At 44.6% G+C, this 27,176-nt stretch overlaps 1 protein-coding gene across 1 annotated transcript; it reads right to left on the bottom strand.

Moving 5' to 3' along the window:
• Positions 1 to 805: 805 nt before the first annotated feature.
• Positions 806 to 26,345, bottom strand: LOC144166382 (uncharacterized). Its single transcript, XM_077695897.1, has 4 exons — positions 26,160 to 26,345; positions 15,390 to 15,487; positions 6,959 to 7,284; positions 806 to 1,287 (listed from the first exon to the last, which is right to left on the bottom strand). Exons 2-4 carry the CDS (start codon positions 15,472 to 15,474, stop codon positions 1,048 to 1,050), a joined length of 651 nt encoding a protein of 216 aa, XP_077552023.1. The 5' UTR covers positions 15,475 to 15,487; positions 26,160 to 26,345; the 3' UTR covers positions 806 to 1,047.
• Positions 26,346 to 27,176: the final 831 nt, after the last annotated feature.

Genomic DNA, 27,176 nt, shown 5'->3' with positions numbered 1-27,176 from the left:
CTTTTTCGTGATTTTGTTCAGTCGCCGGTAGTCAACACAAAACCTTAATGTGCCGTCTTTTTTCTTTACGAGTACGACTGGCGCAGCCCAGGTGCTTTTCGGTGGCTGTATAATGTCGTCGCTGAGCATGTCGTCGACTTGAGTCCGGATGGCTTGCCGCTCGTGCGAAGAGACGCGGTACGGTGACTGTCGGGTAAGTCGGGCTCCATCTTCGGGTATAATTCGGTGTTTTGCTAGGGGTTTCTGACGTAATTTTGAACTCGACGAAAAACACTCGCTGTAGCGACGCTACAAATCAAATAATCTCTCCCGATGTTCTTGCGGCAGCGCCGGGTTCATGTCGAAAGGATGCGGTATCCTGGAAGCATCTGCGCGTGCGCATTCAAAGTTGGCGGCCGCGATCACTTGACTTGCTTCTCGTTTCCGTCATTATTTCGAAAACTTCGTTTACTAGAAACCATAGTCACTTTTTGATAAACTGCTGTTCAATTGTTGTTATTTCTACCGGTCATCGCGTTGCCGGCAAAGTGTAATGTGGTCGGCCATTGAGCTCTTCGGACGTGCCCCCTTTTCTTAACCACTCCTGGGAAACTCTCCAGAAGATCGATTGCTGCTCTCAACATATTAAATAACCTTTATGTACTCCCCAAGATATTCTCCAGGGCATTGGTTCATAAAAAATAGGAATAACCATAAAGACCCTGTGCTTTAATCTACGGAATATTGGCCCTTGTTTCCGTGGTCGGTCTAAAATACGCATTCTCCCATCGGTTAGGTTCCCAAAAAACATGAATACCCATTTGCGTACGTCAAAAGAATTTTAATATATTTTGTCATTGTTCCTAACACATTGCACTTCATTTGTTGTTTTAACAAAATCTCATGCAACAGGAAACAATTTTTAATAAAAACTCTAATATGGTATACAAGTTTTCCCGACAGGTGACGTACATATCAACAACAAACCCTCCTCAAAATGTTTATTGAATTATCACGGCTAAGCTTTTGTGAATAGTCATTCCTAAGACATTTTTGATGGTGACGTCTTTAAGTACGAACAATTTCGTTCAAAACGTCACGGAGTCTATAGGTGACCAGTTCTTCCGCTTTTTCCTCAAAAATACCCGGAACCAATCTTCCGAGGACGGATGCCACAGTGTCAAAAACTTCTCCGGCACCTTTTACCCGAACCGATTCCGTCTCCACGAATACCGGCTGAGGGACACCGTGGAGAGTCACAGGTGATTCATTTAAGGTCGGGTTGGTTATGACCATGGGATCTGCAACCTGCAAAAAAATGCACACTTCTATAAAGAACACAATCCTGCAAGCGACTTTAGAGAATAAAATACTAACCAATATAGTACATCCTGAAAGTGTTTTGAAAACAAAGCTCAAGCTAACCCATGAATAGGAAAGTGTTCATACATTTTCCTTGGGAAGCTCAAGGAGTCGTTCCCTCGACGTTTTAATAAATATTTCTGTCAGCAAGCTCCTCACTTCAGTGACTGACACTTCCTTCCAAAATATGTATTTAAAGAGTAGCCCTTACCACCACTTCAAAGCCGCTATACGTTGGAGCCCGTATACCAGTTTCAGGCGTGTAAGTTCGCGCCAGGCAAACTCAGGCCCGAAATGTCCACCAATGTGCACCTACCGTACATGGTGACATTACTCTCCCGCCGTTATTAGCGACACTCTTCACAAAACTAAGAAAGACTCGCGCTACCAAAAATAGACAGATTGCCATCCCAGTGAGCAAGAACTGACAATGTTATTAAAAGGCATTCACCTCTTTCCCTAAAAGAAACGACATAGAGAGATTGCGTCACTAGAGTACTCTCAAACGCGAGAAATTGGGATCAGTTTTCCATGAACCTTAGCGCTTTGTCCACACCGAACCATAAACACGGGAAACGTTTTCACGAAATAAAAACTCCGTAATTCAAATTCGCAAGCAACAGCGTAGTCGCCACATTTCGGTAAAAACTATGTCCAACTATTTGCCGAACCTCGGCTGACTACACATCTTTCCTGCTCCTTTTCTTGTGAGAGCTGACCTTCAGAAAGACGTTAACCAAATCGTTACGATTTTTAATGCTCCATGTACCACACTCGCTACCTGTTAAACTGAGGCTACGTTCGCAACTAAATTAACCACCTCCAAACACATGTCCGTATAAATGTGGACAAGACCGAAAGTACGATCCTGATCGGCCAGTACACCACCCGTCAGCGCTCGCGTTTATAACAGCATTAAAGAAGAAGGGGTTATATATATATACATCCGGACGAACCCGGACGTATTCAGCACTATGAATAGCTCAATATTGGGTACCTTGGTTCCAAGACTAGAGGAGCTCTCAGACGTACTATTAATATCGCAGTATTCACCAGGCTAGAAGACCAGCTAAGGGCTTTGTTCTTTTTAATACCCTGCATATAAGATATCGCCGAAGTCTTGGGGCAATAATCAAGTCTGTTGTAAATTTTGTGATCAAATTGACAGTGGAGGCAACAGAATAAATCTCTAGAGTTATCGGGAAATTGCAACCGCTGTTCTCAAAAAGCCGCCCAATAGGTATAGGCTAGGTATTACAAATTTACGGGTCAACCTTTCGGTGTGGACCTGAGACGGTGCGTAGTTTCTGCGAGCAGGTTGAATGGACACTGTATAAAGTGTTAAAGAAGTGCACGTCACGGATGACAAAAAAAGACAAAAGAAGGAGTTGAAAACAAATAAACTCGATTGATGCTCCACTTCAAGTATTCTGCAGCATTTTGAGGGGCGACCGCAGGAACGCAACAAGGCTAAACTGGAAATCGAGAGGGTTGGCCTATTTACCAGAATAAAACCGGCTATAGCAGTCGCGGAGAGGCTGGGTATAGAAGTTTAGAATAAAGTTTCGAAATGAATTCACTGTTTTATGAGCTGAGTGTGAAGACAGCATAGGCATGCTGAATGATAGCCTAATGAAACCAAGCAGCACTTCCAGCTGGAAGAGTTGAACGTCTAAAAGAGAATGCTAAACTATCAAACCATCCAGACATCAAATATTCACTGCAGAACACGCCGGCATTTAAAATTGCAGACAACGGAAAAACGCAGAATTGGCGAAGCTGTCTGAACTGGTTACCAGAAGTATGGTTGTTACTGTGCTATCTAAGACGTGATAAAAGTTAAAAAAAAATGTAGAAAAGCAACACGTCTTCATACTCTTTTCAAGCGTCTTGCTAGTGCCATTGAGGTAAAAAGGCCCCACGAGATAAAAATAATTTGTCATTACACCTAACAGTAACAACAAGTAAGCTAGAGTATGCGATATCTTGACCTTCAAAGCACCAGGAGGAACTAAAGATCCAAGCCGTCACACACAAGCATGAAGAAAGTTAAATTGCAGGAGACAAGGGAGCAGCCGGCAATTGACCGAACAATGGAGGCTACATTTGTGCAAAAAATCACAAAACAGTTCACGAATCAATCTGGAATATACAGGTACACCTGCACTGGTTAAATGCAAACCTAATGGCAATTCTGAACAGCGGATATGTGGACAACACGGGCGTTTTATATGATAATGCCTGTTGGTGAAAAGTAGTGACGATTAGCCAAAGCTGTAAACTCTTCGCGTCGAAGCCTGCAGCGAAACTTGCGACTGTTTACATCTGATATGTCCGCATCCGCTGTGTCAATGGCTTTAACAAAACAACGCTAATATATTCGGCGTAAGTATTCAATTTTGCAGAACTAGGTGCCCAATCAGCATCATTTGCGGTGACACAAAAAGATTATTCACATTTTCGTGCAAACTGTTCTCGGGAAACAAAATTTCTACAAACTTCTCCATAGACGCGCTTTGCGCGGTTACCCAGTTTTCGCTCTACGTATTTCTATTCAACCCTTTCTTTCGCTGTATCAAAATCGCTTTCTCTCTGGCGGCCTTTTCATTCGTTACGAATACATTCACGCTGTTATTAATACTACGATTGTGTAAAGCTTGCTTGTTTACGCAAACCATTAAAACTTTTTTATGGAAACTACAAGATCAATAGCAGCAGCGATCGAAATCATGCGTTTATATGATTGATAAGCCGAGGAAAATCTCCAAGCACGTGTCACGAATGTAAAAACAAGGAAGCATGTCCAAGAACTTAACACGAGAATGATCAAATAACACATATAAGACATGATAAGGCATGGGACCAAAATCTCACCAGTACACTTTCACATACATTTGCGCAAGTTTCCGATATTGAAAATGTGAAAAGCAGTCAGTATCAGTAGGTTACAGCACATAAGTAAAACTAGTTTAAAATTTAGTGCACGCCAAAATCGACACGAATCTGTCAAAATGACATAGTTAGACAGTTTGCTACGTCTAACTTAGATATTTACAACATATTAAAACGTAAACAATGGTCTTTTTATTTTGTTGTGAGGTTGTAAAGGTGGAATGTTGTTATTCGTAATTTCAGTTTGGCAGTCAGACTGAAGTAGCTGGTTAAATATTAAACAGAACGACTAATATTTGAATTATCCCGAATTTTGAGCAAATCTCGTTAGTGTGCGGATGCAAAACTTCACATGCATCTTTCCACATAGTCAGCATTAGTATATTGCATGCGAGTAGTTTCTTTGTAGAAGTATCTCAAGTTCGTGTTATTTGTGCTTAATTTCTTATTTGCTGGTTAACTATTGTTCTCACTACAGAACGGCATTCCTTTACAAGTGATTCCAAAGCCACATATTTACAACTACCTGTCAGTAAAATATGAGTTCCTTTGATACTATGGGGGTTTTTATTGTTTTCGTTTTAGTGATGGGCGTACATTCTGTTTTATCAATGCCTATATTTACTGTCCCAGTACTCACACCAATTAGTTATTACTTGAATAAATTATTACATCATTGTTCCTTTATTTGTTGGGCTATTCGATCAAAATAAGAGGCAACCAACCATAAATAACGGCATTTCTCCACTCTGTTTAGCACAGGCATAAATTACCGAAATTATGATAAGGAGCCGCTCGAGCACGCATCCCTTAGGAACTTTGTGGTGGAGTGAAAGGCGGTTGCAGCATATCACTGTTTGCATCCCCAAGGTGTGTTGAATGAATTGAGCTCGCTGTGACCAAGTTACAAACGATAGAGGGGGACCATTTACCTTATGGATTATTTTCAGTGGGGTATGATATCGAAAGCCTTGCTGCATTAAAGGGAAGATAACATGCAACTGACCTGATTCTTCAAATAAAAAGAACAAGAATGCACAGGGGAAATCAGTGGGGCAGTTCTAGAGACACTTTTCGGAACGCTAATTGAACGTGTGCTTATCAGACATACCATCATGTTACTAGAAATAACGTTTCCTAGCTGGGAAATACGTGCCTGTGAAGAATATTACTCTGTTTTATATTAGGAGTACAGTTGTTTTTGTGGGGTAGTGGGATTGCTCATGCGAAGCGCATCTGTTTGACGCCTTGTGTTAATGATAAGCGAAAAATTGTGACAGGGAACCAAAAGGATTTGAGAGTAGCGATGACAGTATTGTTAGTATTGTTGAAACAACAAGTGGCCCATCGAGTGACAAAGCCGGCGTCAGTCTTGTGTTTATTGGACGAAAAAACTGCTCCTTTGGAAATGTTTCAAAGCACGAGGCGTTCTACAGCACGAGCCTAACTCTATAATGCGAGTTGGCCGTCAAAGCCACTACACCACTCAGGAATAGAGCGGAAGAACGCTGCCAAACGGGATAGCACACAAGCAACAAAATGTACCCTTGTCTTCAACGTTACCATTACAGGGCGGCAGAAACCAGCAGCAGAACCGCCGCTGTGGCTCAGAGGCAAAGGGGTTGAGCTGTTGAGCCTAGAAACGCAGGTACAGCCCCAGCCGCGTTTCCTGCATTTGAAATGGTTTCCAAAAGCGAGAACGTTCTTGTAGCGTGATTTCGGCGCACGTTAAAGACCGCAGGAGCTAAAAAAATCCGGAGCCGTCCACTACGGCGTGCCTCATTGCCCCGGTGTATCTTCAGCACGTTTAAAACCACAATCAATTATTCCGGAAAATGCGCAGCGTCTACAAGACCTGTCGAAGCCATTCCTAAGTTATCAGGAGGACTGCAAAGCAAAGCGTTCAAAGGTGGAAGATAAACAAACCACTCCGTCAACGCGAGGCGGAGGGAAGGCATCTATAGCTACAAAGTACGAAGTTTTTGTTTTCGCAAACTAAACGTACAAGCGCTTAGGTTTCCTCCCACCTTTTAGCCCAGATGCCAAGAGAATTCTGTTTGAATCTTGGAATCCTGTAAAGACACTTCCTAATATCACAAAGTGAAGCCCAATTTGTGCAAGTTTACAACTGAAATTATGAATCCCATATTGGCTTCAAAAAAGGGACTGAAGAAACGTAATAAACTGTGTCGCTATTAGTTGTGTCCCCACATAGTAATGCAATCCGGTGTTCTCTTTTTGTTAGTTTTTATCTTGTTCAGAAATTTGGAGCAATCACTAATAATGCACTAAAGTAACTCCACTTAATTAGAAAGGCTTGTATAGAATAAATGTGTTTGTAAAACTGCTCCTTTTCTTTTCACCTCAAATAATTTTTATCGCTAGCCGTATTGAAGCTCCTGTATTTTGTTCATTACCTCTCATCTTAGCGGCTTAACTTAGCGGCTTAACTTCCAAAAGACAAAGACAACACAAGCTTCCTGGTACGACTTTTGTCGCCGAAGCGTTGCTACTACTTTAGACAAAACTAGAATTTTCAGTTGCACTTCATTGTTCGCTTCACTCTTTTGCAACCGAAAAAAATGTCTCCCGTTCTCCAAATGTTCTTCATAGCTCCTTTCAAAAAACCTTTTATGCTGGCAAACACTGAACGGCAACAAATGATTTCTGAGAGTTTTCATTCATGACTGCGTCTTGCGAGTGGCTGTGAAAGAAAGAAACTTACCTCGAAAGTGACTGTCACTCTGGCCCTTATGTCAACGTCGATAGTTCCGTTCTTTCCCCCGCACGTTCTCCAGGGGGTTACCATATGCAATAGTCCCACGGTGTTCACCAGGTCAACCTGTATCAACTTGAGACCGTCGCGGCAGAATCCTACCACGGGACTGAATGTCTCCAGCTTGTCCATATTATGGTAAATGGGACGACCAAAAATGCCAGACGTGAACTCTAACTCGTGCAATGCAGGTGGAGTGTAACGTGACGGCAGTCGGCGGACTATTGTATTAACCATATCTTCCATGTCCAGGCCTGAGAAGTCACAAGGGTCTCCTACGGGAAACAAGAAGCGACGAACAGGCTTCTGTTATCGCTAATATTGATGGAAAATCGACAACAAACACAACTCAGAGCATGAGGGAGGTCAATACCCTAACCCCTACTGCGTGTATCGGAATTAGGATACTCGCTTGTTTGGTACCCTGCCTGCGGGGAATTTCAGCGCCTCGAAAGTTCAATTTCACTTTTCTGAGCACCCACTTGTAGGATCCACGGGCTTCCATGCTAAATAATGACACTTAAGTTCTACGGTGCCTCGTGCAATCAACGACCACTAATTTACAGGTATTCATAAGAATTTGGCATAAAATATTTTACGTATTTCTTTATGAAACAATAAAATTTTCAACAGGGTGAGGCCATTGATTACCTAAGTAAAGGGAATATGCCTTTACGCAATTGCAAAAAAGGCGTATTGGACATTTCTAGTTAAAGAATATCGCCATGCAAATACTCGTCGTAGAGTAGTGATCCAGCAGCATAACTACTGCGTGCTCTGGTACCTTCGTGTATATTCCGCTTACTCATCTTATGCGAAACTTCAAATGGTGTTCCTATGCAAAGCTTCCATTTCTTACTATTTAGTTCACATTTAAAAGGAATCACCTGAGGCTAACAAATCTCTCTCAGGCTGTAACGACAAATAAATTGGAGCTGAGTCATTATAAAAAAATTCCCGTTCAATTACCAAACAGTGTTCAAAAACCACAGAACTAACTGCATTGTACTAGCGAAAAATAGACGCGGACGAAGAAGAAGTACACAGGACACTCGCTACCGAGTGCCCTGTGTAGCGAGTGTCCTGTGTACTTCTTCTTCGTCCGCGTCTATTTTTCGCTAGTAGAATGCAGTCAGATAACCAACTAGCCCAACTTTATGCCTTAACTGCCACAGAACTAAACCGCGGTAAATTGCATGCTTCTGTAGGATAAATGTTTCGGGTAAAGACTTTTCCTGTTTCCAAGAAAGGCTACGTTTAAAGCAACTTGAAGCTGTAAAGAACGTCTGGAAATGAACAATATTATTTTCTGTAGGGTTCTTGTCATTCAATTCAGGCCAACACTAGGATTGCCACATTGGCCTGGCGCGTAGACTTGATTGCTCAGGCAGAGAAATCTTTTTCGTAGAATACCTTGACTGTTGCAAAGTGATATATTCGTCAATAATAGTTGTCTTCGTTACAGGATAAAAATACTAAACTTTGATGCTGCATTTACAAGAGCTCGTGTTCTATTATTTAAAACATTTTGCACTTCACCCATTGTTCACAAATAACTATTCTATGTAGGAGATTCATGAATTACCCGAAGGACATGTGACTGAATAGAATTTGTTAAAATATTACTTGTAAGACCTTGTTACAATATTACTTGCCGCTTCATTATCAACAGGGGCTAGTGACGTGATGTGGACTACAATCAGCCACTTTCAACAAAAGGTACCTGTTTAAAAATTCTGATGGTTCCTAATCGTGCAACTCCTTTATTTGTAATTTTTCAGTTTGTGGGAAATAATTTCAGTTTTTTTAGTGGTTTGGGGTGTGTGAAGCAATTTCTGTTTTGATAGCAGTTTGGGAGTTTATTGATTCCAGCCATATCTTCAACGTGCAAGAATGGTCACCGTTTTGAAAAGATTTTCATTTAAATTTTGTGAGTACTTTTGTCTTTCTTTCTCAATTGTTTTCAACCTACTATTCAGGGGATACCTTTCAGTCATATTGGCGATAGGTGAAGCAGAACGTTCGTACAAACCGAGATTCCACCGTTACCATAAAACCAACTTTTCACCTGAACCCTTTCCCTGGAAAACCCTTTTTCATGTGGCACGTAGGAAGGAGCGATTTTCGCGGAGTGAGCCAACGGCGGAGTAATAAAACTAAAGAAGGTGAAGCGCGCTTGCAAACAGCCAGGAAGCCGCACGCCGTGAAGGACAGCAAGTACATAAGAAGGGCAACAGAAAATACAACCACAGCTGAGGAAGCTAATGAGACACGTAACCGTACAGAGGCAGGCAGGACCCAAGGGACGATTGATCTCTCCACTGGACGCGAATGCGAAGACCACAACGTCGAATCACACACATCTTACGTATACTTAAAACTGCGCATACGGACGGGACAAAGAAAAATTTCTCCTACCTCCCCTCGCAGGAACCCCTGTGTAGATGCGACGCATAGGGGGTTCCCTTGTTGTTTCCGTTAAGTTGATTCTCCCATCGCGTGAAACGTGCCGTGAACCCCTTGCCGCGGGTATGACGCAACGTGGCGTGGCTATGACGCAACACAATCCAACACAATCCACTTTAATCCAATCCAATCCAAACCCAATCCAATCCAATCCAAGCCAAGCCAATCCAATCTAATCCAATGCCCCTTGCGAGAGTGTGTTCGCTATCGGAGAGGAGAGGGGGTGAGCGGCGGAGAGCGCAGCTCGCGGGGCGATGAGAATGGGGGAGGGGTGTGGACGGACAACAACAACGCCGTATGGAGGGACAAGGCGAGTGAATGAGATGCAGCCGCATCTAAAAGGAGAGACAGGATGGGCGCAGACTCACAACTAGTGTATACGAAAACCGAGCATGCTAATATACCCAGACCATCTTTATCACAAGATATAACGCTTTAAAAATTCATACTCATTTCCATGCAAAGTTATGGATGGTTCACTAACACACTGTTCACCATGCCTTCGAATGAAGAAGGCCTAGATTTATGCTCTTGCCACTTGTTCTCGGCTTTTGCACAGCCCCTTTGTATGAGTCAAAACTGGCTCGCATGACTTGCTTTCACAAACCACGCAATGATGCGGAAGGGGGGATCTGTTTTGTTACGCATATGCAGCTGGTGTTCCCTTAAAGGCCAACTGCACTCAAATTTCACCCTGGCTAAATGCCTTCGAAATGTGTAGTAGGTACCATGAGAACTACTGCGACGCGACCGGTAGATCTGTGCAGTGCGTGATTATTCAGTTTCAGGCACTCAAAACAACGCCCTTGCAGAGGACAAAGCACCTGCCGGCGTGTCAGCCGTGCCAGCCGTCCAGACCGATCGGCCTGCCTCGCAGCGGGAGAATCCGGGAAACTCGTATTTCGCGCCGTGGCCTCCGCGATTTGCTGCCGGCGGCGCGCCGTTGCTCCGCCGGTAGCCGATCGCGGAGACCACGTTCGCGACGCCGGTACGCCTGGCTTTCATGGCTCCGAAGAGGCTTCGTTCACCGTGCGGCTCTCTCCTTTTCGAGTGTCGTCACAACATCATGCCTACGCGGTGTGCTGCAGTCGGAGCGCACAAATAGTGTCGTGCCTGCGGGACAAGCGCTCGCTTTTCCGCGCGCCTCCCATACCAACCCCGCACGCGCGCGCTCACACTCCCCTACTGGCTGGTTGAGCCGGCCGCGTCGGCCGGTCCGCACAGCTCGGGCCGTCTGGCCAGGCCGTCTGGCCGCTCGCGCCGACGGCTGATACGTCACTTCCGCCTGCCCGTATTGGCCGCGTTTTGCCCAGTTTCGTTTTCAAAATCGACGATTTTTGCTGGTCGCTTGCTGCATAATTACGCACATTTTAGGCGTCATACTTCGTACATCGCGGTCTTTTTAGTCATACTATGCAGGAACAGTGATTTCGCGCGGTCGAAATTTTGAGTGCAGTTGGCCTTTAAACGGTCGTTTAGGATGCGGCCCGTTTGACACACATCTCCTGGCCTTCCCGACTGGCCACATCTTCCCTTGTGAAGGGCACTGTTTGTTTCAAGAAGAGAGCCAACATGCCAAACAGCACCGCGTAATCACTCGCCCCGATCATGACGACAAGACTGCTGATTCGATCAGCCGCCCTTGAAGATGAAGCACCGCTGGGGAACGTGAAAACTTGTGGGACGCACTTTTCAAAGGCTGCATGGGGAAAATAATATCGTGATTTCCGCTTGTGTGCTTTCTGATTGGCTCGCCAATTTTTATTTGTGATATCCGATTTCAGCACGTCACACTCCTATCCGCCATTAGCCAAATGTCTACTCATCAAATCTACCTGCTAGTAAATATGCTACAATAAAGTATATTTTCACTTTAAATATTTTGATTTCACCCTTACATCCGGATGAAGGTGTTGCACTCCTACTAGTTCCCTCCCTGTGGAGCCACTCCGTTGCACTAATGATTTCCCGGTTGCGAGTTAGTACGATATTTACTGCCAAAACCCACTTCTTCCTCTAAATTTCTGCAGCGTATCTTGCAACCTTGCTTCTGCTCTGATAATTGTAACCTCTTTTCTATCCCTAAGCGTTATGTTTATTACCCCTTTTTTGCACTTAGCAGGACTTACCTAAGTCTTTCTATACACAGTTGAAAGAGGCACCTATGTTCCGACCATGAAAGTATCACTGGTAATACATCTTGGTGTAATGCTTTCCACTTAACTAATAGAGACTGCTTATGACTCAGTTTTAAACATATTGGAGATGCACCATCAGACCCCCATATTGTAGGTCAAATGTTGGTGTTGTGGCCGTGATCAGCAAATACAACACGCCTTAAAAAGCTGTGTTCATTTTCTAGCTAGAATATTTTATTACTCGGGCTCAAGGTGACGTTTTCGATTTGTTTACTACTACATTTATTTATTTTATGCTTAATCTTTCCTACTATGGAGGTTTGTCAACATGTCTTGCAGTTCGTCTGACGCACCGAGCATGATTAGGTCAGAAAGAAAACTCCAATGGCTTGCTCAAGAATTCTCTATTGGTCAGTGTTCCTGGATTTCTTTATTTAGGGTCGCCCAAAAACTCCTTGAAACAGCCCTTGAACAATTTTCCAGTGGTGTCTCCTTCCGTTACTCACGTCTTCGCCGATAACTTTTCACGATACTTATGTAAGGTTATCTTGACCCATGCATGCCTTGTATACTACATCCAAGGGCTTCAAGTTGTTGAACTTTATAATGTGGCCTTTAAATGCTTCCAGTGGTACAATCCGCTTAGAAGGTCAAAAACGTTTTGGCAACTTCTAAATATAATGTTCAAGGCGTTATGGTGCACCACCCCATTCTCTATTACCTTACTGACGACGTGAGTGTAAACAGTTGTTGATTAGCCCTTAGAAATGCCAGCCTGGTCATCGTTCGATAAACATGTAGGGTGTGGCTATGTGGGTAACCATTTTTGTTGAAAAATGTGCAATATAGGGTAGGCTCAACTGCCATTAATTTTTATGCACTTGGACATCTCCCTTCTCGCACATTATAGTTCGCCTGTCGTACTGCGGGGTTAACCTAGATTCCAATGATTCCAATGCATATAAAAATAATTTTTAGAATAGTTCTGGATTAATGCCTCTTCATTTCAAGCCCATTCGCCGTTCTTCATTCACCCTTTGAGGCCTTTTCTGTCTTCATTCCCTAGCGCCATCTCTGTCTTACCCTTGAGAACCTCTTGGCGGTGAGCGCCTCCACGGGCGGCGCTGCGAAGCGCGCCTCCGTCACGTCGGCTTAGGGATTCCCACATTTTTCACCTGCTTCACACGGGCTCGCTCTCCCTGCTATTTCTTTGCGCTCGGTTGACGTCTGATGCTTGCCCGCACCACATTTTGCGTATGCGTAACTTTTTATCCCAAGAATAGACTTAAAATCGCCTACACTAGCTCAAGGCGTGATTTAACGTATGGTTTTCGATACGGCTACCGAAGAAACATTGCCAGCGTCGCCCCATTCTTTGTGAAGCCGGTCTTTGGCGCAGCGCGAAGAGTCGGAGCTAGGCGTCGGCTTCTGTTGTAAGCAATATTAAGGGAACGGCCAGCTGCTGGTAGCCGGCAACAACCAAAATACAAGACCAAAACAAATTCCAGGCCTTCGCGGCTGTCGTCTTTGGCAGAAGGCATTACGATTCCCGGTAATCGCATGTAACGTAAATCACGCTCGCAAGTATTGTATAACATCACTTTACGTTGTCATGGCATGGAAGTGTGCCGACATGCACTGTGGGCCACAAAAACTGCAGGCTCAGTTTCAAATAACCCACTGGGCACAGGCGCGTGCTGGTTTTATGCAGGCTTCTAACCATTATGGAGGTCTATTGAGCTAAACAAGCCACGTCTACGGTAAAAATACAGTAAAACTATGTTTGTTCAGAGCTGGAGTGATATTTCGTTACACTTCCCCCAGACATTTCCAATGTTCAGATATGCGTTACACGAACGCTGCACTCTAGGGGAGGAGCCTGAGGAAAGGAGAAAACTTTATTTAACGGTAAAATCGAGATGATTAGTGGGTCGGGCCCTCATCCAAGACAAGAGAGTAAGAGTAATTCTGTTCCTTACACATGCAAATAAAAGTTTCGAAACAATAAAGAGCTGCTTGGAAATATTAATCAGTTTGGTTTCTTGTTATATATGCACGTATACCATTTATTGTGTTCGTTAGCGACTATATAAAGTCTTCAATACCGTAATCATGTCGTAACTGCTCAGGTTGAGAGTCATTTCGTTATGATAACGATGGCTACGATACAAATTTGGAGCACAAAAGCTGCCTTCGAGTACTCTGGACAATGTTGTCTGAGGCGCGATCGCGGTGGCGTAGCACAAACCTGCTCTTTGTATTTGGATATGAATAAACAGCTCACCCTGCAAATATACACCTTCTTGCACGCAGCCATAAGGAAAGCCAATTTGTGAAGAAGGAAATGTATGCCATACAGCGTGAAGAAAATATCCACACAATCTTTGTGAGCCTCCCAAATAACCCCAAACCTACTATTAACTAAAAAGACGTTCGTGACGAAGCAGAAAAATATAATGCGTTGGGCACAGAAAACAAAACACACTCATATGATACAAGTCAACGAAAGAAATAGAAGACAGCCGCTTTATTTGCTACCGTGCGATTTGCGAATAGGAGCGCCCTGCTTGGTGCGTAGCATTCAGACTGTTGGGTCTCCATAAGAGCATCTCAAAAATACTGTAGGGAAGCGTACGCATTTTGAATACTTATCGAGAAGCTCTGCGCTTTGAACCACGAGAATAAGCATGAGAGTACGAGTTACAATCGATCTTCTCACCGATAATCTAAAGAAAGTTGTTATCTCTCTCTTCGTGTGTTACAAACTTGTGGTGGTTACAGCTTGAAATTTTTGAGATGTGTCAGGAGCCGGCAAACGTTACCCAATTACTAGAAACACGCTTTTCAATTTACGAAAGTATCAAAGCGGGGGATTTCTAGCGCAGGCACTGCTGCCTCCCCCAAGCGGAGTGTAGCAGACGACAGCGGCGCGAGTCCCTAAGCCTACGTCAGAGCCAGGGGGCGCCATTGAAACATCGCACCGCCAAATGGGAATTAGCCAAGTCATTAAAACTATTACTGCTTCACAGCGTGCGGGGGGTAGGGTAAATCTAGACAGGAAGTTTTTCTGATACTTTCATTCTTCCCCACATGCGTAAAGTTGCCTCTTCTGTCTAAACCTGGGAACATTTGACTTTGGCGAATAGCGAGATGTGTCTTAGTTGCTTATAGCTTCGCACACGTTTCCATTTATGCGCATTTTTTATCTCTGCCTTGCTGCAGAAAGCAATGTCACTAACCTTAATGCTGTTTTGGCGACGATTTTCGGGGTCTTGTTATCTCAGACAGATTACGAGTTTTTTGTTTGGTTCAGGTTCTGCAACATTTACAGGTTACTCCGACTGTACAGTTGTTATGTACATTATACATATCTACCCTGTCTTCCCTCTCATTAGTCAAAGCCACGAATTCATTCTGGGGTGTATTTTAACCTCTTCGCTGTGCATATTACTGGCAACAAGTTGGCCTTTCTTCTTACAGCTTGTTGCGGCCTTTCCCGTTTATTACTCTTCAGTATGCTGTGGTGTGTTGCAACTCTTGACCTTACCTAAAAATTCAACACCCTGTACAAGACATAAATGTGTGTAAGAATGGAGACCAGTCCAGTAATACTTTCTTCACTGTGGCTGTCCCTTGTTCACTTAAGATGCGTTGGTTCGCACAAAAATGTGTAAATTTGCAACAGCTCATTAATGCCAGCCACTGCAACTATTCTAATTACTATCCCATTTACTATTCTATTACATATCGCTTGTTTAAAAAATCCTTCCACTCACCTGAAGGCGTCGCCATGGACTCAATCACAGACGCAAGACAACCAGCCCACAAAACAAGCCTTGCCAGGGCTCCAACTTGCTTCATTTTCCAAACGGTGCTGAAAATACAGCTAAAATTAGCACCCAGTCTTATGAACCTGTTACCTCGGATGGGAAATGAGTACACCCATGCTCCATCAGCGTGCCCAGCCCGTGACCACCGAGACCAGCCGAGACGTGGTCGGCTGGGAGGTAAACACACGATGATACTTTTCTCCTGCCCTCTTATGCCGGCGTTTCCAGAAGCCTTTACGCTGCTTAATAAATGCGTCGGCTGCACTGGGGTTCCGAGGCCCGTGCTGAGCAAGACCACCATTCTACAGTGGCGCGGGGCTTCTTCACTCTTCTTTTCTTCTCATTTACCCTGGTAGCTGGAAATGTACGCGTATTGCGACTATGACCGGGACGTCAGCTTTTGACGAGGTGGTTGTACAACGAAAAGACCAAGGGAGGTTAGGCCCAATAGGTGGTGGAGATATGTGCGCGCGCAGTGTTCGTGGTAGACCCAAATACATAGTCCACACGTGCTATCCACGACTTTCTTTCTGACTCAAAAATTCTCTATCTGTTCTATGACCGACCGCATACCCCCCTTTGCTTTCAGAGGTTGTCTCGGCTGCCAACCCTTATTCTGTCTTAATTCACCGGGCCCCTCGTTTCCCATTTCTGATTCACTATATATATATATATATATATATATATATATATATATATATATATATATATATATATATATATATATATATATATATATATATATATATATATATATATATATATATATATAATATATATATATATATATAGCGTATGAATGAAGTACGATGGGGCCGGTAAAAAATATACAGTGAAAGAGAAGACTAAAGGGTAACGAACGAAAATGTATTAACGTTTCGGCTTCGGAGAAGCCTTCGTCAGAAACACTCTGATGATGACTCTGACGAAGGCTTCTCCGAAGTCGAAACGTTAATACATTTTCGTTTGTTACCCTTTAGTCTTCTCTTTCACTGTATATATATGTATATATATATATATATATATATATATATATATATATAGAACAGAGACGTACGGGACGAGGGATTCCGTAAGGACACATATCAAAGTTGCAGTCCTTATTGCCAGTGCTGTTTGGCGTTTTAACAGTGTTTTTTATAGTGCCGAATGAGGTGAGATTGCATTTTTTTTTTTGAAGGAATGAATAATTGAAAATTCAAGTCGAGAAAAAATGCGCCGTTTTTTCCGGAAGCGGGAATCGAACCCACAACCTCCGCATAACGCGTGCGGTGCTCTACCATTGAGCTAGTTCCGCGGCGACTCCCTTCTCGACTATACGGCGGGGTTTTGTATTTACGACTGCTCAGAGCCCGGTCAACTAGCGCCGCCCCTCGACTACCGCGGGAAGACGTAGAACGTCTTTTCAAAGCGGCTGCACGTAAGACGTGGTCGGAAGTCGGGGATAGCCAAAGGCATTTCAGACTGCTGAAGCCAGAACCCTCGTAATGCATTTTGTAGAACAGAGACGTACGGGACGAGGGATTCCGTAAGGACACATATCAAAGTTGCAGTCCTTATTGCCAGTGCTGTTTGGCGTTTTAACAGTGTTTTTTATAGTGCCGAATGAGGTGACATTGCATTTTTTTTTGCAGGAATGAATAATTGAAAATTCAAGTCGAGAAAAAATGCGCCGTTTTTTCAGGAAGCGGGAATCGAACCCACAACCTCCGCATAACGCGTGCGGTGCTCTACCATTGAGCTAGTTCCGCGGCGACTCCCTTCTCGACTATACGGCGGGGTTTTGTATTTACGACTGCTCAGAGCCCGGTCAACTAGCGCCGCCCCTCGACTACCGCGGGAAGACGTAGAACGTCTTTTCCCAGCGGCTGCACGTAAGACGTGGTCGCAAGTCGGGGATAGCCAAAGGCATTTCAGACTGCTGAAGCCAGAACCCTCGTAATGCATTTTGTAGAACAGAGACGTACGGTACGAGGGATTCCGTAAGGACACATATCAAAGTTGCAGTCCTTATTGCCAGTGCTGTTTGGCGTTTTAACAGTGTTTTTTATAGTGCCGAATGAGGTGAGATTGCATTTTTTTTTTTGCAGGAATGAATAATTGAAAATTCAAGTCGAGAAAAAATGCGCCGTTTTTTCCGGAAGCGGGAATCGAACCCACAACCTCCGCATAACGCGTGCGGTGCTCTACCATTGAGCTAGTTCCGCGGCGACTCCCTTCTCGACTATACGGCGGGGTTTTGTATTTACGACTGCTCAGAGCCCGGTCAACTAGCGCCGCCCCTCGACTACCGCGGGAAGACGTAGAACGTCTTTTCCCAGCGGCTGCACGTAAGACGTGGTCGGAAGTCGGGGATAGCCAAAGGCATTTCAGACTGCTGAAGCCAGAACCCTCGTAATGCATTTTGTAGAACAGAGACGTACGGGACGAGGGATTCCGTAAGGACACGTATCAAAGTTGCAGTCCTTATTGCCAGTGCTGTTTGGCGTTTTAACAGTGTTTTTTATAGTGCCGAATGAGGTGAGATTGCATTTTTTTTTTTTGCAGGAATGAATAATTGAAAATTCAAGTCGAGAAAAAATGCGCCGTTTTTTCCGGAAGCGGGAATCGAACCCACAACCTCCGCATAACGCGTGCGGTGCTCTACCATTGAGCTAGTTCCGCGGCGACTCCCTTCTCGACTATACGGCGGGGTTTTGTATTTACGACTGCTCAGAGCCCGGTCAACTAGCGCCGCCCCTCGACTACCGCGGGAAGACGTAGAACGTCTTTTCCCAGCGGCTGCACGTAAGACGTGGTCGGAAGTCGGGGATAGCCAAAGGCATTTCAGACTGCTGAAGCCAGAACCCTCGTAATGTATTTTGTAGAACAGAGACGTACGGGACGAGGGATTCCGTAAGGACACATATCAAAGTTGCAGTCCTTATTGCCAGTGCTGTTTGGCGTTTTAACAGTGTTTTTTATAGTGCCGAATGAGGTGAGATTGCATTTTTTTTTTGCAGGAATGAATAATTGAAAATTCAAGTCGAGAAAAAATGCGCCGTTTTTTCCGGAAGCGGGAATCGAACCCACAACCTCCGCATAACGCGTGCGGTGCTCTACCATTGAGCTAGTTCCGCGGCGACTCCCTTCTCGACTATACGGCGGGGTTTTGTATTTACGACTGCTCAGAGCCCGGTCAACTAGCGCCGCCCCTCGACTACCGCGGGAAGACGTAGAACGTCTTTTCCCAGCGGCTGCACGTAAGACGTGGTCGGAAGTCGGGGATAGCCAAAGGCATTTCAGACTGCTGAAGCCAGAACCCTCGTAATGCATTTTGTAGAACAGAGACGTACGGGACGAGGGATTCCGTAAGGACACATATCATTCTCGACTTGAATTTTCAATTATTCATTCCTGCAAAAAAAAAATGCAATCTCACCTCATTCGGCACTATAAAAAACACTGTTAAAACGCCAAACAGCACTGGCAATAAGGACTGCAACTTTGATATGTGTCCTTACGGAATCCCTCGTCCCGTACGTCTCTGTTCTACAAAATGCATTACGAGGGTTCTGGCTTCAGCAGTCTGAAATGCCTTTGGCTATCCCCGACTTCCGACCACGTCTTACGTGCAGCCGCTGGGAAAAGACGTTCTACGTCTTCCCGCGGTAGTCGAGGGGCGGCGCTAGTTGACCGGGCTCTGAGCAGTCGTAAATACAAAACCCCGCCGTATAGTCGAGAAGGGAGTCGCCGCGGAACTAGCTCAATGGTAGAGCACCGCACGCGTTATGCGGAGGTTGTGGGTTCGATTCCCGCTTCCGGAAAAAACGGCGCATTTTTTCTCGACTTGAATTTTCAATTATTCATTCCTGCAAAAAGAAAAAAAAATGCAATCTCACCTCATTCGGCACTATAAAAAACACTGTTAAAACGCCAAACAGCACTGGCAATAAGGACTGCAACTTTGATATGTGTCCTTACGGAATCCCTCGTCCCGTACGTCTCTGTTCTACAAAATGCATTACGAGGGTTCTGGCTTCAGCAGTCTGAAATGCCTTTGGCTATCTCCGACTTCCGACCACGTCTTACGTGCAGCCGCTGGGAAAAGACGTTCTACGTCTTCCCGCGGTAGTCGAGGGGCGGCGCTAGTTGACCGGGCTCTGAGCAGTCGTAAATACAAAACCCCGCCGTATAGTCGAGAAGGGAGTCGCCGCGGAACTAGCTCAATGGTAGAGCACCGCACGCGTTATGCGGAGGTTGTGGGTTCGATTCCCGCTTCCGGAAAAAACGGCGCATTTTTTCTCGACTTGAATTTTCAATTATTCATTCCTGCAAAAAAAAAAATGCAATCTCACCTCATTCGGCACTATAAAAAACACTGTTAAAACGCCAAACAGCACTGGCAATAAGGACTGCAACTTTGATATGTGTCCTTACGGAATCCCTCGTCCCGTACGTCTCTGTTCTACAAAATGCATTACGAGGGTTCTGGCTTCAGCAGTCTGAAATGCCTTTGGCTATCCCCGACTTCCGACCACGTCTTACGTGCAGCCGCTGGGAAAAGACGTTCTACGTCTTCCCGCGGTAGTCGAGGGGCGGCGCTAGTTGACCGGGCTCTGAGCAGTCGTAAATACAAAACCCCGCCGTATAGTCGAGAAGGGAGTCGCCGCGGAACTAGCTCAATGGTAGAGCACCGCACGCGTTATGCGGAGGTTGTGGGTTCGATTCCCGCCTCTGGAAAAAACGGCGCATTTTTTCTCGACTTGAATTTTCAATTATTCATTCCTGCAAAAAAAATGCAATCTCACCTCATTCGGCACTATAAAAAACACTGTTAAAACGCCAAACAGCACTGGCAATAAGGACTGCAACTTTGATATGTGTCCTTACGGAATCCCTCGTCCCGTACGTCTCTGTTCTACAAAATGCATTACGAGGGTTCTGGCTTCAGCAGTCTGAAATGCCTTTGGCTATCCCCGACTTCCGACCACGTCTTACGTGCAGCCGCTGGGAAAAGACGTTCTACGTCTTCCCGCGGTAGTCGAGGGGCGGCGCTAGTTGACCGGGCTCTGAGCAGTCGTAAATACAAAACCCCGCCGTATAGTCGAGAAGGGAGTCGCCGCGGAACTAGCTCAATGGTAGAGCACCGCACGCGTTATGCGGAGGTCGTGGGTTCGATTCCCGCTTCCGGAAAAAACGGCGCATTTTTTCTCGACTTGAATTTTCAATTATTCATTCCTGCAAAAAAAAAAATGCAATGTCACCTCATTCGGCACTATAAAAAACACTGTTAAAACGCCAAACAGCACTGGCAATAAGGACTGCAACTTTGATATGTGTCCTTACGGAATCCCTCGTCCCGTACGTCTCTGTTCTACAAAATGCATTACGAGGCTTCTGGCTTCAGCAGTCTGAAATGCCTTTGGCTATCCCCGACTTCCGACCACGTCTTACGTGCAGCCGCTGGGAAAAGACGTTCTACGTCTTCCCGCGGTAGTCGAGGGGCGGCGCTAGTTGACCGGGCTCTGAGAAGTCGTAAATACAAAACCCCGCCGTATAGTCGAGAAGGGAGTCGCCGCGGAACTAGCTCAATGGTAGAGCACCGCACGCGTTAGGCGGAGGTTGTGGGTTCGATTCCCGGTTCCGGAAAAAACGGCGCATTTTTTCTCGACTTGAATTTTCAATTATTCATTCCTGCAAAAAAAAATGCAATCTCACCTCATTCGGCACTATAAAAAACACTGTTAAAACGCCAAACAGCACTGGCAATAAGGACTGCAACTTTGATATGTGTCCTTACGGAATCCCTCGTCCCGTACGTCTCTGTTCTACAAAATGCATTACGAGGCTTCTGGCTTCAGCAGTCTGAAATGCCTTTGGCTATCCCCGACTTCCGACCACGTCTTACGTGCAGCCGCTGGGAAAAGACGTTCTACGTCTTCCCGCGGTAGTCGAGGGGCGGCGCTAGTTGACCGGGCTCTGAGCAGTCGTAAATACAAAACCCCGCCGTATAGTCGAGAAGGGAGTCGCCGCGGAACTAGCTCAATGATAGAGCACCGCACGCGTTATGCGGAGGTTGTGGGTTCGATTCCCGCTTCCGGAAAAAACGGCGCATTTTTTCTCGACTTGAATTTTCAATTATTCATTCCTGCAAAAAAAAAAAATGCAATCTCACCTCATTCGGCACTATAAAAAACACTGTTAAAACGCCAAACAGCACTGGCAATAAGGACTGCAACTTTGATATAAATATATATATATATATATATATATATATATATATATATATATATATATATATATAGTAAGACAATGAGGGGCTCGTTGAGGAAACACAGAAAGATAGGTCAGCAGCCTACAACGCCAAAGGAGGCATAGGGGTGTGGTTAGGTTCTTTTCTTTTTCACAACAGTTAATTAAGTAAACATTTTTTTTAATTATACAGAAGAAAGAAAGAAAGAAAAACACGCGCCCAGAGTGGGGACCGAACCCACGCCTTTCGATTACATGTCCAATGCCTTACCAATTCGGCTATCTGGGCGACTGTGTTCTCCTTCACTTTCTGGGTTATTTATATTTACTAGAAGTGTATCTGACGCTTGAGGGTGGTAGCCAGCGCCACTCTGACTACACGGTGAGAAGGGGACCTTCTTTTCAACCCCCGGGGCATGACTCGAACGTCTACAGCCTGTCATGAGCGGGTTACTGGCAGGAAGCCCTCTTATGCTACCTAGGCATCAAGGCTGCCGGAACCGAGACTCTCGCTAGGCTTTCGCAGAATAATATAGTAAGACAATGAGGGACTCGTTGAGGAAACACAGAAAGATAGGTCAGCAGCCTATAACGCCAAAGGAGGCATAGGGGTGTGGTTACGTTCTTTTCTTTTTCACTACAGTTAATTAAGTAAACATTTTTTAATTATACAGAAGAAAGAAAGAAAGAAAGAAAAACACGCGCCCAGAGTGGGGACCGAACCCACGCCTTTCGATTACATGTCGAATGCCTTACCAATTCGGCTATCTGGGCAACTGTGTTCTCCTTCACTTTCTGGGTTATTCCCGCCAGTAACCCGCTCATGACAGGCTGTAGACGTTCGAGTCATGCCCCGGGGGTTGAAAAGAAGGTCCCCTTCTCCCCGTGTAGTCAGAGTGGCGCTGGCTACCACCCTCAAGCGTCAGATACACTTCTAGTAAATATAAATAACCCAGAAAGTGAAGGAGAACACAGTCGCCCAGATAGCCGAATTGGTAAGGCATTCGACATGTAATCGAAAGGCGTGGGTTCGGTCCCCACTCTGGGCGCGTGTTTTTCTTTCTTTCTTTCTTCCTTATATTAAAAAAATCTTCACTTCATTACCGTGGTAAAAAATAGAGCCTAACCACACCCCTATGCCTCCTTTGGCGTTATAGACTGCCGACCTATGTTTCTGTATATATATATATATATATATATATATATATACATACACATAGTATAAGTAAAGAGTCGGATACACAGCAAGAACAATAACAAACAATGTTTACTTACGTAGCGGCAATGGGACTTGCCTTCATCAGAGTAAAGTTACATGATTATGGTGTCGCAAACATTGAACACATTTCTTATATAGGTTTGCATAAAACTGTAAGAAGGAATGGAAAATGTTTCGCAAATGGAGAGTGTGCATACAGTCTGGCTACGCCTAAGTTACAACATCAACCAACAAACACAACAAAAAAAAATGGGGGGGGGGCAAGAGAGAGAAAAAGGGGTCGTGTTAACAATGCAGCGTTCAAGGTTGCACCATGACGGGTCAACGTATGCCGCGCGGGCTGCAAGTTCAGACAATGGGGGAAAATGGTGAACCGCGGTTTGTAAAGAAAAGGAAGAGTATACAGCAAGGTATTCAGTGGCTGGGGAGACTGGTTCTAGGGGAAGCGAAGATGGGTGTGCCCCCAGCGGATGAAGAGAATAGATAGGGGTCACAAAAGAGCATTTCACAGAAGCTAGCAATCGAACAGGAAATAGGTAGGGTCACAAAAGGTTAAACATGAATAGATCACAAAGAGTTAAACATTCTTAAGTGGTGGTGGGAACGAGGCCTCCTTCTCCCGGACAAATGGCATTGTTGAGCCGCATTAAGCTAACAAAGCTGCTGTATTAGGGGAGTTTCTGCGAATTCTGATGGCACACTCGAGGGTAGGAATAATGAACATAGTTATAAAAATTATGAAGCCGCTAAGTTTATTCGAGGGATAAGCACGTTAGTTTTCCGTAACTTTCATTAATTCCAAGTGTGGCTGACCCAAACTTATAAATGAGATAAGATTCCCGAATATATATATATATATATATATATATATATATATATATATATATATATATATATATATATATATATATATATGATTATCAAATAAGCGGTTCATTGAATTAGGACAAAATTCCAAGCCTACACTCGCCTTTTCCGTTTGAAGCATCAGCAGACCAGCTCACCCTTGTGCAAATACTGCCGCTTTCCAAAAGACGTCGATCATGTCATTTGTGTGTGTAGACGATACGATACACCCAGACTCTCCTTGACAGTGACTTTCTACTACCCACATCGCGTCCTATGCTGCATGATGTGCTGCGCCCCTGGTCATGTGCTAAAATTGCTTCACGTGTGACGAAAGCCTTTCTAAGCTTCCTCCGTAGTTCAGGTGTAGTCAACACTCTTTAGCAGTGGCGAACAGCGATGAAAGCTGTGATATAGAACCGCGTTCCTCATCCTTAAACTCTTTACCTCTGTTGAATGTCAAAGTGAGCATTTCGCGTTTGTATGTCTTCAGCATGACTGCTATGGTAACCCTGAATGTGCCGCGTTCCCTTGCGGCTACTCCGTGGTCTCAGAACTCTGTTCAACTTGAAGCGAACATTTCCACGAGTATACTTCAACGTTTACTTTTATACCTAACTACTGAACTTGCTTGCGACTCTAATACTAACCATACTTTTTTCTTTTTCTGATGTTTCCTTCTTTCAATCATCCCTTCTTGCTTTTATTTTTCTTTTGTTTTTTTTTCTCACTCGTTTCATTTTTCACCTTACGTAGCATAGAGCAGATAAGGTCCGCCGAAACGTATGTTGACAGGGGCTATAATAATGAATAATATGGAGTAGATGTCGTAATGCGTAATGTTTACACATTTTTGCCAACAATCCCAAATGCTTCTTGAGCAAGATAGTTCCCTAAAAAAGTCTCTCTATATCGGCTCCGAGCTGTGGTGTATGTACACAATTCGTGTTTATACAATTCATCCAGCGATTACTAATCGTAAGTAAGCATCGTTTACCTTATACTTCTGAGCACATCATGTAATTGATTAATTTACTGCTTTTTTTAGCGTGTAATGCACAGGATTTGTTTTTCAGCAAAGGTAAACAAAATCCAAAATAAATCCAGTCAGACTAGCGTACAGGTAGCTTGAATTACGGCAAGCGAGCACCATCACTCGCAACGAAATTACATTGCAGAAGCTGTAAAATAGGAGCCGCTTCGTTGCATAATCTTCCTCATCCAAATAAACATGATGAAAGGGCTCAGCCTCGTTATCGAAACGTTGCAGAAAGAGCGGAAGTCCAATACTTCCGAGACATGTATCTCACTCTTCCGCAGGTGGACGTTTCGATGTTTGTGAACTGTGAACTGTGCCGGCTTTGACGTGGAACGTTTCGCTCAGATAATAACGCAGTTGGGATGTTCGGCAAAATTGTTTCGCCTAAGAATATTTTTGCAGCCTCCGCTGAAAACAATTTACGAACGATGAATGAGCTCGAAGTGTCATATACTTTACGAAAAACGGGATAGAGGTTACCTCCCATGTCCAAGAAAGACAGAGATCAAAGATAAATAAGTGTAACTGCTGAATGAAAATCCATTAGCTTATTGTTAAATCATTCTTCCGATTGTGAGAAATCACCCATAAAGCAAGTTTGAGACAATTGTTATCATCTGAAGATTCTATTCCTTTACCCAAGGCAGTTTTCTGGCTTCTGTAAGATGATAATTGATCAAAGAATTATTCCTAATGACCACTCCCCAGCCTAACTATTTTTACCCCGTTACCCCCTTTTCCTTCAGTGATCATGTTTGGAAGCTTTAGAACAAACACATGGGGGCAATAATATATTGACAGTTATACTACAAGCGGTTGGTGAAAAGAAACAAGAAACAACAAGTTTTCGGAGTTATACGGGTAGCAGCTACACTTAGGCTATGGGCTCCATTGGAGTGCTGCAGTTTAAATTAGACGAACATACAAATCCATTACGTGCAAACAACTCTGGACAGACTGGCATTTTCTTTTCCCCCCTTCAGAAGAGCTCCCGGCGAGAATGAGATTCACCTCGGGTATCGAGATTAACATCACATTTCCCCACCCACTCGGCCACTGCGGCACTCATGCAAGAAGGTGCATCTGTCGGATATTTGTGGTAAACATAGTTGCATCGGGAAATGTCTGTTGCTTAAGTTCCAAGCTTATTTCCATTCTTAACATTAGTAAATATATTTTGATCGCAATGCACATTTTGTGGCTTCTCATACTGCGTCTTCAAGGCCCTTAGAAAACTTTGAGGGAATATTCACTCCTACTCTAAGCTCTTGTTTTTCTGCACCCACCCTGGTCTGCATTTAACACTTTCGCTGCTGTAAGCATAACTCCTTGCCTGCACTCCTTTTTTAGGCGAAACGAAATGTGGGAATTGTATTACCTTTGCGCCACCTGGACGATCAATTTTCTTCCTACAGTCACCTTGCCGCTGTACACTAACGCCAATGACTGGTTTTATACGCCTTGCGTCAACACTTCAGCACTGAAACTGGACGGCAACACTAGAGCGGCCATGTGGCCGATGCGGTTCTTAACGGCGGCAAAGAGGAGGTCGCACATGGTGAAAATAACAAAGCGCAGCTGGAGGGGGAAGTTTTGGCGCACACTGGACACAGAAGCAAGATTAGTTGAGGTTTCTGCAAGCGACGCAACGTCCGCCGGAGTAATGTAAGCTGTTACTTCACTTCGCTTTGTGAAGGCCGTTTGCCGGAGTAGCTTCCGTCAGAGAATCCGCCGGCAAAAGGAGCTGCGCTACTTCTACAAACACCCGGCACGATTCGCGACGGGTTACGATGGGCCCGCTGGTATAGCGTAATGTTTTTACTAATGGCTTTATAGCGCTAAAAGGCCGGCTGTACTATACAGACACCGCTACAATGTTTACCTTCAAGGGCTGCTGTTCTGGGGTGTACTCCAATTGGGGAAAAATTGCATTTGGTAGCCACTTTCGCTAACGAATTGGCGCGTGGTCTATACGTAGTGGTCAGTGTTATTAAATATTATATATATATATATTACATGGCAGAATAACGACGAGTGTTCGAGTGTTGGTTGCGGCGGGGCTGGAGCGGTCCGACATGGCCCGCGTGCCGTCGACGATTGCGGTCAGGCCGAGAAGTTACGAAGCTGTAGCCAGGATGGGGTACCTCACACACTCCACGAAAATGTGACAAGGCGGACGAATGATGCGGCGAACCATGATTGATGAAGCGATACTTTAACCCGTGTCAACCATGTTCGCACGATCACGGCCATGTCGCACGATGGGCTTCATCTTCTTGGAAGGTGGGCAAACATCGCCGCATGTGTAATTGTCCACTTCGTCTCCCTCTTTAGATATATATGTATATATATACAGTAAACCCTAGTTATATTGAAGTCAGGGGGACGGCGAAAA

This window comes from Haemaphysalis longicornis, unplaced genomic scaffold (assembly GCF_048455015.1).
Source record: "Haemaphysalis longicornis isolate Haplotype H1 unplaced genomic scaffold, Haemaphysalis longicornis Haplotype H1 scaffold_17, whole genome shotgun sequence".
Lineage (NCBI taxonomy): Eukaryota > Metazoa > Arthropoda > Arachnida > Ixodida > Ixodidae > Haemaphysalis > Haemaphysalis longicornis.
Note: the sequence above shows the minus strand (reverse complement) of the source record. Positions and strands in the feature narration are given on the sequence as shown.